Source organism: Rana temporaria, chromosome 10 (assembly GCF_905171775.1).
Source record: "Rana temporaria chromosome 10, aRanTem1.1, whole genome shotgun sequence".
Classification (NCBI taxonomy): Eukaryota; Metazoa; Chordata; class Amphibia; order Anura; family Ranidae; genus Rana; species Rana temporaria.
In genome coordinates, this window is record NC_053498.1 from 95,779,444 (window position 1) to 95,792,401 (window position 12,958).

A 12,958-nucleotide genomic window follows, 5' to 3' on the forward strand; every position below is an offset into this window, starting at 1 on the left:
CACATTCGAGTTTGGCTTGAAGAGAAAGTGGCAACCCTAGTGAGGCACATTCGGGTTAGACTTGAAGATAAAGTGGCAACCCTAGTGAGGCACATTCGGGTTTGGCTTGAAGATAAAGTGGCAACCCTAGTGAGGCACATTCGGGTTTGGCTTGAAGAGAAAGTGGCAACCCTAGTGAGGAACATTCGGGTTTGGCTTGAAGAGAAAGTGGCAACCCTAGTGAGGCACATTCGAGTTTGGCTTGAAGAGAAAGTGGCAACCCTAGTGAGGCACATTCGGGTTTGGCTTGAAGATAAAGTGGCAACCCTAGTGAGGCACATTCGGGTTTGGCTTGAAGATAAAGTGGCAACCCTAGTGAGGCACATTCGGGTTTGGCTTGAAGAGAAAGTGGCAACCCTAGTGAGGAACATTCGGGTTTGGCTTGAAGAGAAAGTGGCAACCCTAGTGAGGCACATTCGAGTTTGGCTTGAAGAGAAAGTGGCAACCCTAGTGAGGCACATTCGAGTTTGGCTTGAAGAGAAAGTGGCAACCCTAGTGAGTCACATTCGGGTTTGGCTTGAAAAGAAAGTGGCAACCCTAGTGAGGCACATTCAGGTTTGGCTTGAAGAGAAAGTGGCAACCCTAGTGAGGCACATTCGGGTTTGGCTTGAAGAGAAAGTGGCAACCCTAGTGAGGCACATTCGGGTTTGGCTTGAAAAGAAAGTGGCAACCCTAGTGAGTCACATTCGGGTTTGGCTTGAAGGGAAAGTGGCAACCCTAGTGAGGCACATTCGGGTTTGGCTTGAAGGGAAAGTGGAAACCCTAGTGAGGAACATTCGGGTTTGGCTTGAAGGGAAAGTGGCAACCCTAGTGAGGCACATTCGGGTTTGGCTTGAAGAGAAAGTGGCAACCCTAGTGAGTCACATTCGGGTTTGGATTGAAGAGAAAGTGGCAACCCTAGTGAGTCACATTCGGGTTTGGATGGAAGAGAAGGTGGCAACCCTAGTGAGTCACATTCGGGTTTGGATGGAAGAGAAAGTGGCAACCCTAGTGAGTCACATTCGGGTTTGGATGGAAGAGAAAGTGGCAACCCTAGTGAGGCACATTCGGGTTTGGCTTGAAGGGAAAGTGGCAACCCTAGTGAGGAACATTCGGGTTTGGCTTGAAGAGAAAGTGGCAACCCTAGTGAGGCACATTCGAGTTTGGCTTGAAGAGAAAGTGGCAACCCTAGTGAGGCACATTCGGGTTTGGCTTGAAGATAAAGTGGCAACCCTAGTGAGGCACATTCGGGTTTGGCTTGAAGATAAAGTGGCAACCCTAGTGAGGCACATTCGGGTTTGGCTTGAAGAGAAAGTGGCAACCCTAGTGAGGAACATTCGGGTTTGGCTTGAAGAGAAAGTGGCAACCCTAGTGAGGCACATTCGAGTTTGGCTTGAAGATAAAGTGGCAACCCTAGTGAGGCACATTCGGGTTTGGCTTGAAGATAAAGTGGCAACCCTAGTGAGGCACATTCGGGTTTGGCTTGAAGATAAAGTGGCAACCCTAGTGAGGCACATTCGGGTTTGGCTTGAAGAGAAAGTGGCAACCCTAGTGAGGAACATTCGGGTTTGGCTTGAAGAGAAAGTGGCAACCCTAGTGAGGCACATTCGAGTTTGGCTTGAAGAGAAAGTGGCAACCCTAGTGAGGCACATTCGAGTTTGGCTTGAAGAGAAAGTGGCAACCCTAGTGAGGCACATTCGGGTTTGGCTTGAAAAGAAAGTGGCAACCCTAGTGAGGCACATTCAGGTTTGGCTTGAAGAGAAAGTGGCAACCCTAGTGAGGCACATTCGGGTTTGGCTTGAAGAGAAAGTGGCAACCCTAGTGAGGCACATTCGGGTTTGGCTTGAAAAGAAAGTGGCAACCCTAGTGAGTCACATTCGGGTTTGGCTTGAAGGGAAAGTGGCAACCCTAGTGAGGCACATTCGGGTTTGGCTTGAAGGGAAAGTGAAAACCCTAGTGAGGCACATTCGAGTTTGGCTTGAAGGGAAAGTGGCAACCCTAGTGAGGCACATTCGGGTTTGGCTTGAAGAGAAAGTGGCAACCCTAGTGAGTCACATTCGGGTTTGGATGGAAGAGAAAGTGGCAACCCTAGTGAGTCACATTCGGGTTTGGATGGAAGAGAAGGTGGCAACCCTAGTGAGTCACATTCGGGTTTGGATGGAAGAGAAAGTGGCAACCCTAGTGAGTCACATTCGGGTTTGGATGGAAGAGAAAGTGGCAACCCTAGTGAGGCACATTCGGGTTTGGCTTGAAGGGAAAGTGGCAACCCTAGTGAGGCACATTCGGGTTTGGCTTGAAGAGAAAGTGGCAACCCTAGTGAGTCACATTCGGGTTTGGATGGAAGAGAAAGTGGCAACCCTAGTGAGTCACATTCGGGTTTGGATGGAAGAGAAAGTGGCAACCCTAGTGAGGCACATTCGGGTTTGGATGGAAGAGAAAGTGGCAACCCTAGTGAGGCACATTCGGGTTTGGATGGAAGAGAAGGTGGCAACCCTAGTGAGTCACATTCGGGTTTGGATGGAAGAGAAAGTGGCAACCCTAGTGAGGCACATTCGGGTTTGGATGGAAGAGAAAGTGGCAACCCTAGTGAGGCACATTCGGGTTTGGATGGAAGAGAAAGTGGCAACCCTAGTGAGTCACATTCGGGTTTGGCTTGAAGAGAAAGTGGCAACCCTAGTGAGTCACATTCGGGTTTGGATGGAAGAGAAAGTGGCAACCCTAGTGAGGCACATTCGGGTTTGTCTTGAAGAGAAAGTGGCAACCCTAGTGAGGCACATTCAGGTTTGGCTTGAAGAGAAAGTGGCAACCCTAGTGAGGCACATTCGGGTTTGGCTTGAAGGGAAAGTGGCAACCCTAGTGAGGCACATTCGGGTTTGGCTTGAAGGGAAAGTGGCAACCCTAGTGAGGCACATTCGGGTTTGGCTTGAAGAGAAAGTGGCAACCCTAGTGAGGCACATTCGGGTTTGGCTTGAAGGGAAAGTGGCAACCCTAGTGAGGCACATTCGGGTTTGGCTTGAAGGGAAAGTGGCAACCCTAGTGAGGCACATTCGGGTTTGGCTTGAAGAGAAAGTAGCAACCCTAGTGAGGCACATTCGAGTTTGGCTTGAAGGGAAAGTGGCAACCCTAGTGAGGCACATTCGAGTTTGGCTTGAAGGGAAAGTGGCAACCCTAGTGAGGCACATTCAGGTTTGGCTTGAAGAGAAAGTGGCAACCCTAGTGAGTCACATTCAGGTTTGGATGGAAGAGAAGGTGGCAACCCTAGTGAGTCACATTCGGGTTTGGATGGAAGAGAAAGTGGCAACCCTAGTGAGTCACATTCGGGTTTGGATGGAAGAGAAGGTGGCAACCCTAGTGAGTCACATTCGGGTTTGGATGGAAGAGAAAGTGGCAACCCTAGTGAGTCACATTCGGGTTTGGCTTGAAGGGAAAGTGGAAACCCTAGTGAGGCACATTCGGGTTTGGCTTGAAGGGAAAGTGGAAACCCTAGTGAGGCACATTCGGGTTTGGATGGAAGAGAAGGTGGCAACCCTAGTGAGTCACATTCGGGTTTGGATGGAAGAGAAAGTGGCAACCCTAGTGAGTCACATTCGGGTTTGGATGGAAGAGAAAGTGGCAACCCTAGTGAGGCACATTCGGGTTTGGCTTGAAGAGAAAGTGGCAACCCTAGTGAGGCACATTCGGGTTTGGATGGAAGAGAAAGTGGCAACCCTAGTGAGGCACATTCGGGTTTGGATGGAAGAAAGTGGCAACCCTAGTTAGGCACATGAGCACGCCTATGCACTTGGCGGTTGTGGTACTTGGTTACTTGGAGAACCACAGTCCATTCTGAATATTGTGTCTGGATTTCAGGTGGTCTGAAACCCGGGCACACAATTCAAACCTGGACAGGTGGCAACCCTACTCACACCACCGCTCTCCGGGAATGTGCGCAGAAACGGTTCTGTTGCTGGAATATGTCTGTGCAAAAGAAGCATAAAAATGCGCGTTGTGCTTGGGGTGCCGCACCGCAATCGCGCCCAGTGCCTATTTGCGCACTACAAACGGGTGATTAAGGAAAGTGCAAAGCTCTACGCCTGAAAATGTGGACTTCTTGGGCGCTTGTGTTGCACACACATGAATAGACACCCCTATGTGATTGTGGGAAATTCATGAGAAACGCGATCGCCCTATGCTAGGCACGAATGTGGCATTTCTTGTATCTTTATTAATATTATGTGCATATTAGGGAATGTTCGGTGACATTTGTATTGTGAATACAAAACTTCAGTGTTATCCCCGGAATTACCATTTCCTCCCCTCCCCCTCCGCACACAATACACCATCGTAACCATGGAAATTTCCCGACAACTCTCGGCACGTCACGACTCTCAGGATCACCATGTGACCTCACCTGCCCCGCCCTTCATCCCTCTCTGTTTCTATTTATAGAAACGACGTCTGGAACGTCACGTATTTTCCGTCAACCACGCCTCCTTTCACTATTGGATCGTTCTGGATTGACGTAATGACGGCAGAGCCTTTATATACACGGTAGACGAGCATTCTCCATTTTTCCCCTTTACAGCACAAACACATACAGAGAGACGAATCGAGTGAACGGCCAGATGACCAGGCATGGCTTATAGCGCTTTACTAGAAGAGGCACCGCGGTTCTCCCCAATGCTTTGTGTGCTTTACCTGAGGAAAGTCAGGAGAGCTCGTGTCCCCGACTTCGGTTATCACCGCGTTATCGACCAACCCCCGACCCAGGAGGGAACTACCAACGTCTGCTGGAGCGCCTTCGTCACAGGCTGACCTCTGCTACTGGAGACCCCGCTAGGTAGGTGACCGTGAGTCCATGAGGGGGGGGGCTACGGGTGACCACGACCCCATGAGGGGGGGGACTACAGGTGACCATGAGGGGGGACTACAGGTGACCACGACCCCATGAGGGGGGGGGGGACTACAGATGACCACGACCCCATGAGGGGGGGGGGGGACTACAGATGACCACGACCCCATGGGGGGGGGGGACTACAGATGACCACGACCCCATGGGGGGGGGGGGACTACAGGTGACCACGACCCCATGAGGGGGGGGGGGGACTACAGATGACCACGACCCCATGGGGGGGGGGGGACTACAGGTGACCACGACCCCATGAGGGGGGGGGGACTACAGATGACCACGACCCCATGGGGGGGGGGGGGACTACAGGTGACCACGACCCCATGAGGGGGGGGGGGACTACAGATGACCACGACCCCATGAGGGGGGGGGGGACTACAGGTGACCACAAGCCCATGAGGGGGGGGGACTACAGGTGACCACGACCCCATGAGGGGGGGGGGGACTACAGGTGACCACAAGCCCATGAGGGGGGGGGACTACAGGTGACCACGACCCCATGAGGGGGGGGGACTACAGGTGACCACGACCCCATGAGGGGGGGGGGACTACAGGTGACCACGACCCCATGAGGGGGGGGGACTACAGGTGACCACGACCCCATGAGGGGGGGGGGACTACAGGTGACCACGACCCCATGAGGGGGGGGGACTACAGGTGACCACAAGCCCATGAGGGGGGGGGCTACAGGTGACCACGACCCCATGAGGGGGGGGCTACAGGTGACCACGACCCCATGAGGGGGGGGGGCTACAGGTGACCACGACCCCATGAGGGGGGGGGGGGGGGACTACAGGTGACCACGACCCCATGAGGGGGGGGGGGGGGACTACAGATGACCACGACCCCATGAGGGGGGGGGGGACTAAAGGTGCCCATGAGGGGGGGGACTAAAGGTGACCACGAGCACATGGGGGGGGACTACAGGTGACCACGAGCCCATGAGGGGGGGGGGACTACAGGTGACCACGAGCCCATGAGGGGGGGGGGACTACAGGTGACCACGAGCCCATGAGGGGGGGGGGGGGACTACAGGTGACCACGAGCCCATGAGGGGGGGGGGACTACAGGTGACCACGAGCCCATGAGGGGGGGGGACTACAGGTGACCACGAGCCCATGAGGGGGGGACTACAGGTGACCACGAGCCCATGAGGGGGGGGACTACAGGTGACCACGAGCCCATGAGGGGGGGGACTACAGGTGACCACGAGCCCATGAGGGGGGGGGACTACAGGTGACCACGAGGGGGAGGACAACTACAGTCGACCACAAGCCCATGGGGGGGGGGGCGAGGGACTACAATACCCAGCATGCTTTGCTGATCAGACCCCCCCCCCCCACACACACACACACACACACACACACAATTATCTATAGAGGGGAATAGTAGTGATTGGTGACGGTGTCCACATCCACAAACCCTTAAAAGCAAAAATAAAATAAATGTTTGACACTTTGACTTCAAAACAAAAAAAGGTGTCTTTAAGCCAGAGAAACAGAAGCAATGGAGGTTTCTCTGGTCCTCCAAGGGCATAGAGCTGACCGGGGGCTATCTTGCCCTCTCTCCGCTTCCTGCCTAGCCCACAGCTGGATTGGTTCAGATGACTCCGGTAAGCTTGGAAACTACCAGGAATAGGGGGGGGGGGGCACCTCTCCCACCGCCTAGAAGTATTCTTGTGGCAAATCCGCTGCTGGGATCGCTTTCATCTTAAGGCCAGCTGCCTAAATGAAAAAGATATGAGGTTATGGAAGATTAGCTGCTGCCATAACAATGGTATTTAACATCCACATCATGATGTACTTTCCCAGTTAGGTGGTCGGCAAGTGGTTCAAGCGAGGATGAGTTAAACCCCCAGCCAGGTTGTTCCTCTGTGGGAACCACTTCCTGTCCCAGAGACACAACAGGAAGTTGGAGGAAGTCTCCTGGAACAACTATGAAGATTTCCCCTCACTACTTGTTCTAGGGACAGATCTATCATAGTCATCTATTGTGGTGTTTTGTATAATAGCCTGTCACCCATGTTCATGTGCTCGCCATGTGAGCCATGCTACCCACTTGTGTCAGCGTCTGTTGGGTACAAAGTCTTTATTTTGAGTGAAGTTAACAATCCTTTTTTGTGGAACATCCGGCTTTGCTGGTGTTTTTCCATCCCGCCTTTGTTGCGGTTCACATTTGTTCCATGGTCTATTGATGATGAAGGCACATCCGCCCTGTACATTCCACTGAGGGAGGTCATGTGGCAGAGCCGCTGAGGGAGGTGCAGGAAGCAGAATGGACTCTGGATTAATCGGCACATGTCATGAGTAATCTCTTCTAGTACAACCCCCTCTCTGATGTTTCTGGTAACAAAGCAGAAGTGGGTTTTAAAGGCTCTATAAATAAGAACTGTTGGATCGTATAATGTAGTGACGGCAGAATTCCTAATGAGACGGCATTATTATTGATGTATGTCCATATTTGGGCTGATGTCTTTAAACCCAGTTGAGGTATTTTCTGGAGTTTACACCCAAGTCATGTTCATTGTACTACAGCAGGGGATCTCTAAACAAAGGGCCAGTTTATGTCCTTCCAGCTTTAGGGGGGGGGGGGGCTGGACTGTGGCCCAATCATTGGGAGGAGTAGTGCCCTGTTGGTGTCAGGAACTATGCCTCACTGTAGCTGACAGTGGGGGGTATAATGCCCCATGGACTGGGAAAAAAGCAAGCAAAGGACTGCATCTGGGGCCACAGTTTGGAGCCCATTGTACTACAACACCATGCCTTGCTTGGAGCAGAATGTGTTATAAATTAGTTGCTCTTCTAGTGGGGGTGGTAATGAGCTGCTCTGGTGAGAGGCACTTGTTGTGCAGGGATCTTTTCCTGCTTCTTGGAATTTCTTGCTGCATAATAATTATATATCACACGTTACCTCTAATGTATTGTCGCAGCTGTTTACTGTACAATTCAGTTTCATGCTGAATATTGTACACAGCACTCATTTTCAGGCCCTACAATTGAGCTTCAGCTCTTAGTGAAGTGATCCTAGCATTCTCGCCCTCCTTTTTCCTCTGCCATCATCCATTCACAAAACCCCTTCTATTCTTTTGCCAGAATACAAAACTTTGAGTAGCTAGGCCAGGGATCCTCAAACTACGGCTCTCCAGCTGTTGCGGAACTACACATCCCATGAGGCATTGTAACACACTGACATTCAGACATGACTAGGCATGATGGGAATTGTAGTTCCTGAACAACTGGAGGGCCGTAGTTTGAAGACCCATGGGCTAGGCTTTTGTGATTCAAGCAGTAGCTTGAAGAGGAACAAATGCACTTTTTAGTAAATTCTGAATGATCTCACAAGTATCTCAAGCGGATGTCAGATTGATGGCCTCGACCCAAGCACCTTATTTTGCTGGCATTTCCTAGTTTCAAGATTATTAATAATTTTTCCCCCCTAGCACTTAATGATGTGCCTATAGATTCATAAATAAGCACATTGAGCCAACTGATGATTAGTAAGTAAATGTTGTTATGACTCTTTATTTACTAGTTACATAAATAGTTGTGCAACCAGTTTAGGTGTTCTAAGAAGCCTCTTGAAATTGTTCTGGTGTGTGTTTAGATTCTAGATAAATAATTGGCTGCTTTATTTTATTACTAGTACTTTAAGGTCGCGCCAGTAATTTACACCTGAATTATACATTCCAAACCTATATTGCTCACCTGGGTGGATAGTTTCTGATGTTTGATGAAAATGGGTTGAGCAGAAACTTTGCAGCTGCTTTTCATTACTGACATCTACGTTTTCTATTTTTCTGGCAGGGTGTAAATGAACAAAATGAGTCTCAACTACCTCTGTTTTGGCTCCTTCTGGAGGAATCTTACCTCTCCGATGACTCATTGGAATCGAGGAACTGCCGTCCAGATTGACACCATGAAAGATCATCCGGAAATGCAGGTTGTCATTGGTCAGCTGGGAACAGATATGGTGGTGTTAACAATGGCTGCCAGAATTACACAGTCCATCTTCACTCTGGTCAGAAATCTTCTGCATAGAAGGCCATTGGGTTGGAAGATCATTCCTAAAGATTGGAAGAGTAAAGCTTTTGAAGCTGTGCTGTGTATGTGCTGGAATATCATACATGTGTTTTTGGCTGTGGAGGTGACTAATGTGTTGATTTACAAGAACATGTCTAAACATTCAACACATACAGGACAGTCCATGAACACCATCTCTATAAAGTGTCACTGGAGCTGTAAAGCCGAGTCAAATAAACAGAATATGGTTCCAGAAAAGGAGCTGCCCAGTCCCAGAATGGAGATTCTTCAGAGAAATTCTTACATGGAAGAGGATTGTGACCACGAAGGGTTTTCTGACATGGATATCATGGTCAGTAAAGAGACACTTCTACCATCCTGTACAAACCCCTTCATTTTGTCAATGATCTGTGTACCATCAGAGGATGGGGAGTCCTCATCCCCATCTGAACAGTCTGATCTTAGCGAGGGTGAATTTGATGGCGATTCCTTGCTTCCATGCGAAGAGACCAGTCTCAGCGAGTCTGAGAGTGAAGATGAAGAGACTGAAAAAGATTCTTCCGTTGAGGATGCCTCAGTAGACAGTGGCATGCAAGAGTCATGGACGACAAAGTCCAAGGAAGACATGGATGAGAGTGAAGAAAGTGATTGGTCAGATGAAGAGACTGACTCGTGGGATGAAGCAAGTGATACAGACTGCAGTAGGGATGATGACTTGTGGGATTCCTTCTGTCGGAACGATGACCCATATAATCCGCTTTCTTTTGCCAAGCCCACCAGAAGCCCTAAAAGTCCCTCTATTGCAGAGCATGGTGGATGTCAAACTTTGAAATGTACCATGAAGCCACAGGCCAGGAAGCCAGTCCTTTCAAGTTCTAAATGCTCTTACAAGTGTGCCAGCCAGAAGGGCGAGTCTGAATCCCTTGAAGTAAAGCAAGCTAAAAACCCAGGGGTTAAGAAGGTAAATATGCAGACCGTGAATACATTTGGTGGTAGATATGGGGGGGGGGCATTCTTAAGTTATGGATAAATTCATGTAGGCATGTATTTATGGTAAAGATGAATACAGTTCATACTGGTTCATGGCAATCAAAGTAAAGTTGGTAGGCTACAAGAACTACTGGTAATGGTAACAAGTTACTAGTACATAGCAACTACTAGTTGGATTTCACAACTATTTTTAAATGATGATTTCTGTAGGTATTTCAGTTTTATTGACAAAAGTACTGGTTTTAGGTTGGAGTTCCTAATTTTCTACTTCTAATTTATTGCATCATTGTAAAAATCATTTGTGTTTATCAGCAACATGTTAATATAGAAATATGAGAGCTGCAATTACCATTTGATTTTTACTGTCACATTTGCGGCCTGTCACACTTATCTGGGTACATAGTAGCATGTGTACCCACTTTGCTGCTGTGTGCTTGTGTTAAGACAGCAACTCGCCAATTATTAAATTGGATAGGATTATGGTCCAAGAATTTGCACCTTCATTTTTCCTCAGCACCCATTTCATTTTTTTATGGTTCCCTTTAACTACTTCCCTACCGTTTGATTTCATATGACGTCCTGTACTTTAGGGGGCTGCAGGTACAGGCATCATCCAGATAGCCTTCTTTTCATGCGGCGATTCTGCACGCCATAAGAACGATCATAGCGGTGGTTCCGCCGCATGATCGTTCTTCTAGGTGGCAGGAGGGGACAGACATCCCCCGCTGCCATCTGGTGCTTCTCCGGGCTCCCCTGTGCCATCTGAGGCCCTGAAGAATGAATCTGCCGCTGCCAGATGAGGAGGATAGAGATTTCTGGTGACCAGGTGGTCATCTCTGACTGTCGGAGGCCAGGGCGTGACGTTATGACATCACGCCCGGGTACCTGGAAGTAAACAAAGCCACGGCTGAAAGCATGAGATCGGTAAAATGTTTGTTTTCCTGATCTCATGCTTTTCAGTCTGAACGAGAGATGTGGGGTCTTATTGACCCCGCATGTCGCCATAAAGAGTACCTGTCGCACACTATTCCTATTACAAAGGATGTTTACATTGACAAGTGTTTTTTTTTTTTTTTTTTTTCACAAAGGCGTTTGAAAAATTATTGCGCAAATACCGTGCAAGAAGTTGCAATGACCGCTACTTTATTCCCTAGGGCGGGGATAAGCAATTAGCGGACCTCCAGCTGTTGCCAAACTACAAGTCCCATCATGCCTCTGCCTCTGGGTGTCATGCTTGATGCTGTCAGAGTCTCGCTATGCCTCATGGGACTTGTAGTTTGGCAACATCTGGAGGTCTGCTAAACCCTGCCCTAGGGTGTCTGCTAAAAATATATATATATATACATATATATATATATATATATAAAACGTTTGGGGGTTCTGAGCAATTTTCTAGCAAAAAAAATTCTGATTTATACATGAAGGAGAAAAGTGCCAGAATAGTTGCGGTATGGAAGTGGTTACACCGGTTTAACCCTAATGTGATAAGTCTTGTTTATCGAACATTAGTAACTTGGTTGGTATTCTATATAGTGTGTGTATGCTGACCTGATCTTACCAGGTTATGCTTGTAAAGAGACAATCATCCAGCCATCTCTTGGCTCAGACTGCATATTTTGTATAAGCCCCCTAGCTTGCGCTTCTAAAAAAAAAAAAAAGCATAACTCAATTTTTAGTCACATCTACAGCATAATTTAACTGCAGTCTTTTCTTGTATAATTTACAAACATGGAATCCTTATGAAAATGGCTTAGAGGCTGTGCACACAATTCCCCTTTGACCCTACATCTGGCAGCTCCTCTTAGAGCAGACTAAAATTGCACACCATTGCATAAGGTCTCTTGAGGGCCCTGATGCCACCTTCTGAAACTGTCAGGTGATTTGTTGGGAGTACAAGAATGGCAAGTCTGAGAGTAGTCTGACTCAGCCATAGCAACCAGTCACACAATGGCTGTGTCATCACTTCATGCAATCCTTTTGTAATGTTACTGGAACCGCCTTTAATTGCCACGTTGCTATTTGTGGGTGACAAGCATTTTATATGTTATAATCTTAGACTTCTTTTTTAGAGTTGCATAATTAGCTCTTTGGTTAATTAGGCAACGTGAGCAACCAGTGACAAATCTTGGAGCTGTATACAGTCTTCATCAGAAATTGTGCATTATTCTAAATATGAACACTGAAAGATGGCCTTTTTTATGTGTATTATTTTGGTTAATTTGACAATACATTGCAAATGTAGAAACCCATAGCTTAGTAAGCAGATATAGAAAGATGCTGTGAACGCCTTCTGGTTTGCCCTCATGGATCTTGCTTTTTGGTCACTGTGATGCAGTAGAGCTGTACTATCTATACTCTAAACTACATTCTGTGATTACAATAATTAATGTTACAACTTCTTCTTTTTCCAGGTGTGTTTCTCATCCAATGTCACTGTGCATCGTATGGTCACATGGAGCTACGCTTACAGAATGGCACGCAAAGGACCATGGGAAGAGTGTGCCCGAGATCGCAGTCGCTTTCAGAAACGTATTGCTGAGACTGAGGCTGCCATTGGCTTCTGCTTACAACCTGATCACAGGGAGAAGATATGGGCTGGAAGACACTATAAAGACTGATATCTTGGTTGCTGAAAGTACTTTATCGACTCAATATTCCAGACCATGAAAGCAGTTAAAGTGATATAAAATATTTCTGCCTAGGACTTGTACACCACAACTGTGACCACATACTTTGCACTGAGAAAGTATAGCTGTACTCAACCAGACTACGATTGCACTTATCTGACAGTGTTTACTTACTGTATTTTATGCACTACATTTCTAGTGCATTAGATTTTTGGTAACATTCTAGAATTAGTTTGGCCAATCCTTTTGTATGAGCCATAATTCAGTGCCAATGTCCATGGCTATTAAAGGGAATTCTTATTGTGTTGGCATGAGGTTATCAATCTCCTGTCACTGCATTTCAGGCTTGGCAGAAAACGAAGACCTCAAAGAAAAACCCTATGCAGAATTTTACTTTTTTTTTTTTTTTCTTTAAA

General features: G+C 48.0%; 1 protein-coding gene across 1 annotated transcript; it reads left to right on the forward strand.

Annotated features, from left to right (window-relative positions):
- The first annotated feature begins 4,502 nt into the window (after positions 1-4,502).
- LOC120915343 (protein phosphatase 1 regulatory subunit 15B-like) lies at positions 4,503-12,958 on the forward strand. Its single transcript, XM_040325755.1, has 3 exons — positions 4,503-4,837; positions 8,710-9,886; positions 12,327-12,958. The coding sequence occupies exons 2-3, from the start codon at positions 8,717-8,719 to the stop codon at positions 12,531-12,533; spliced, it is 1,377 nt and encodes a 458-aa protein (XP_040181689.1). The 5' UTR covers positions 4,503-4,837; positions 8,710-8,716; the 3' UTR covers positions 12,534-12,958.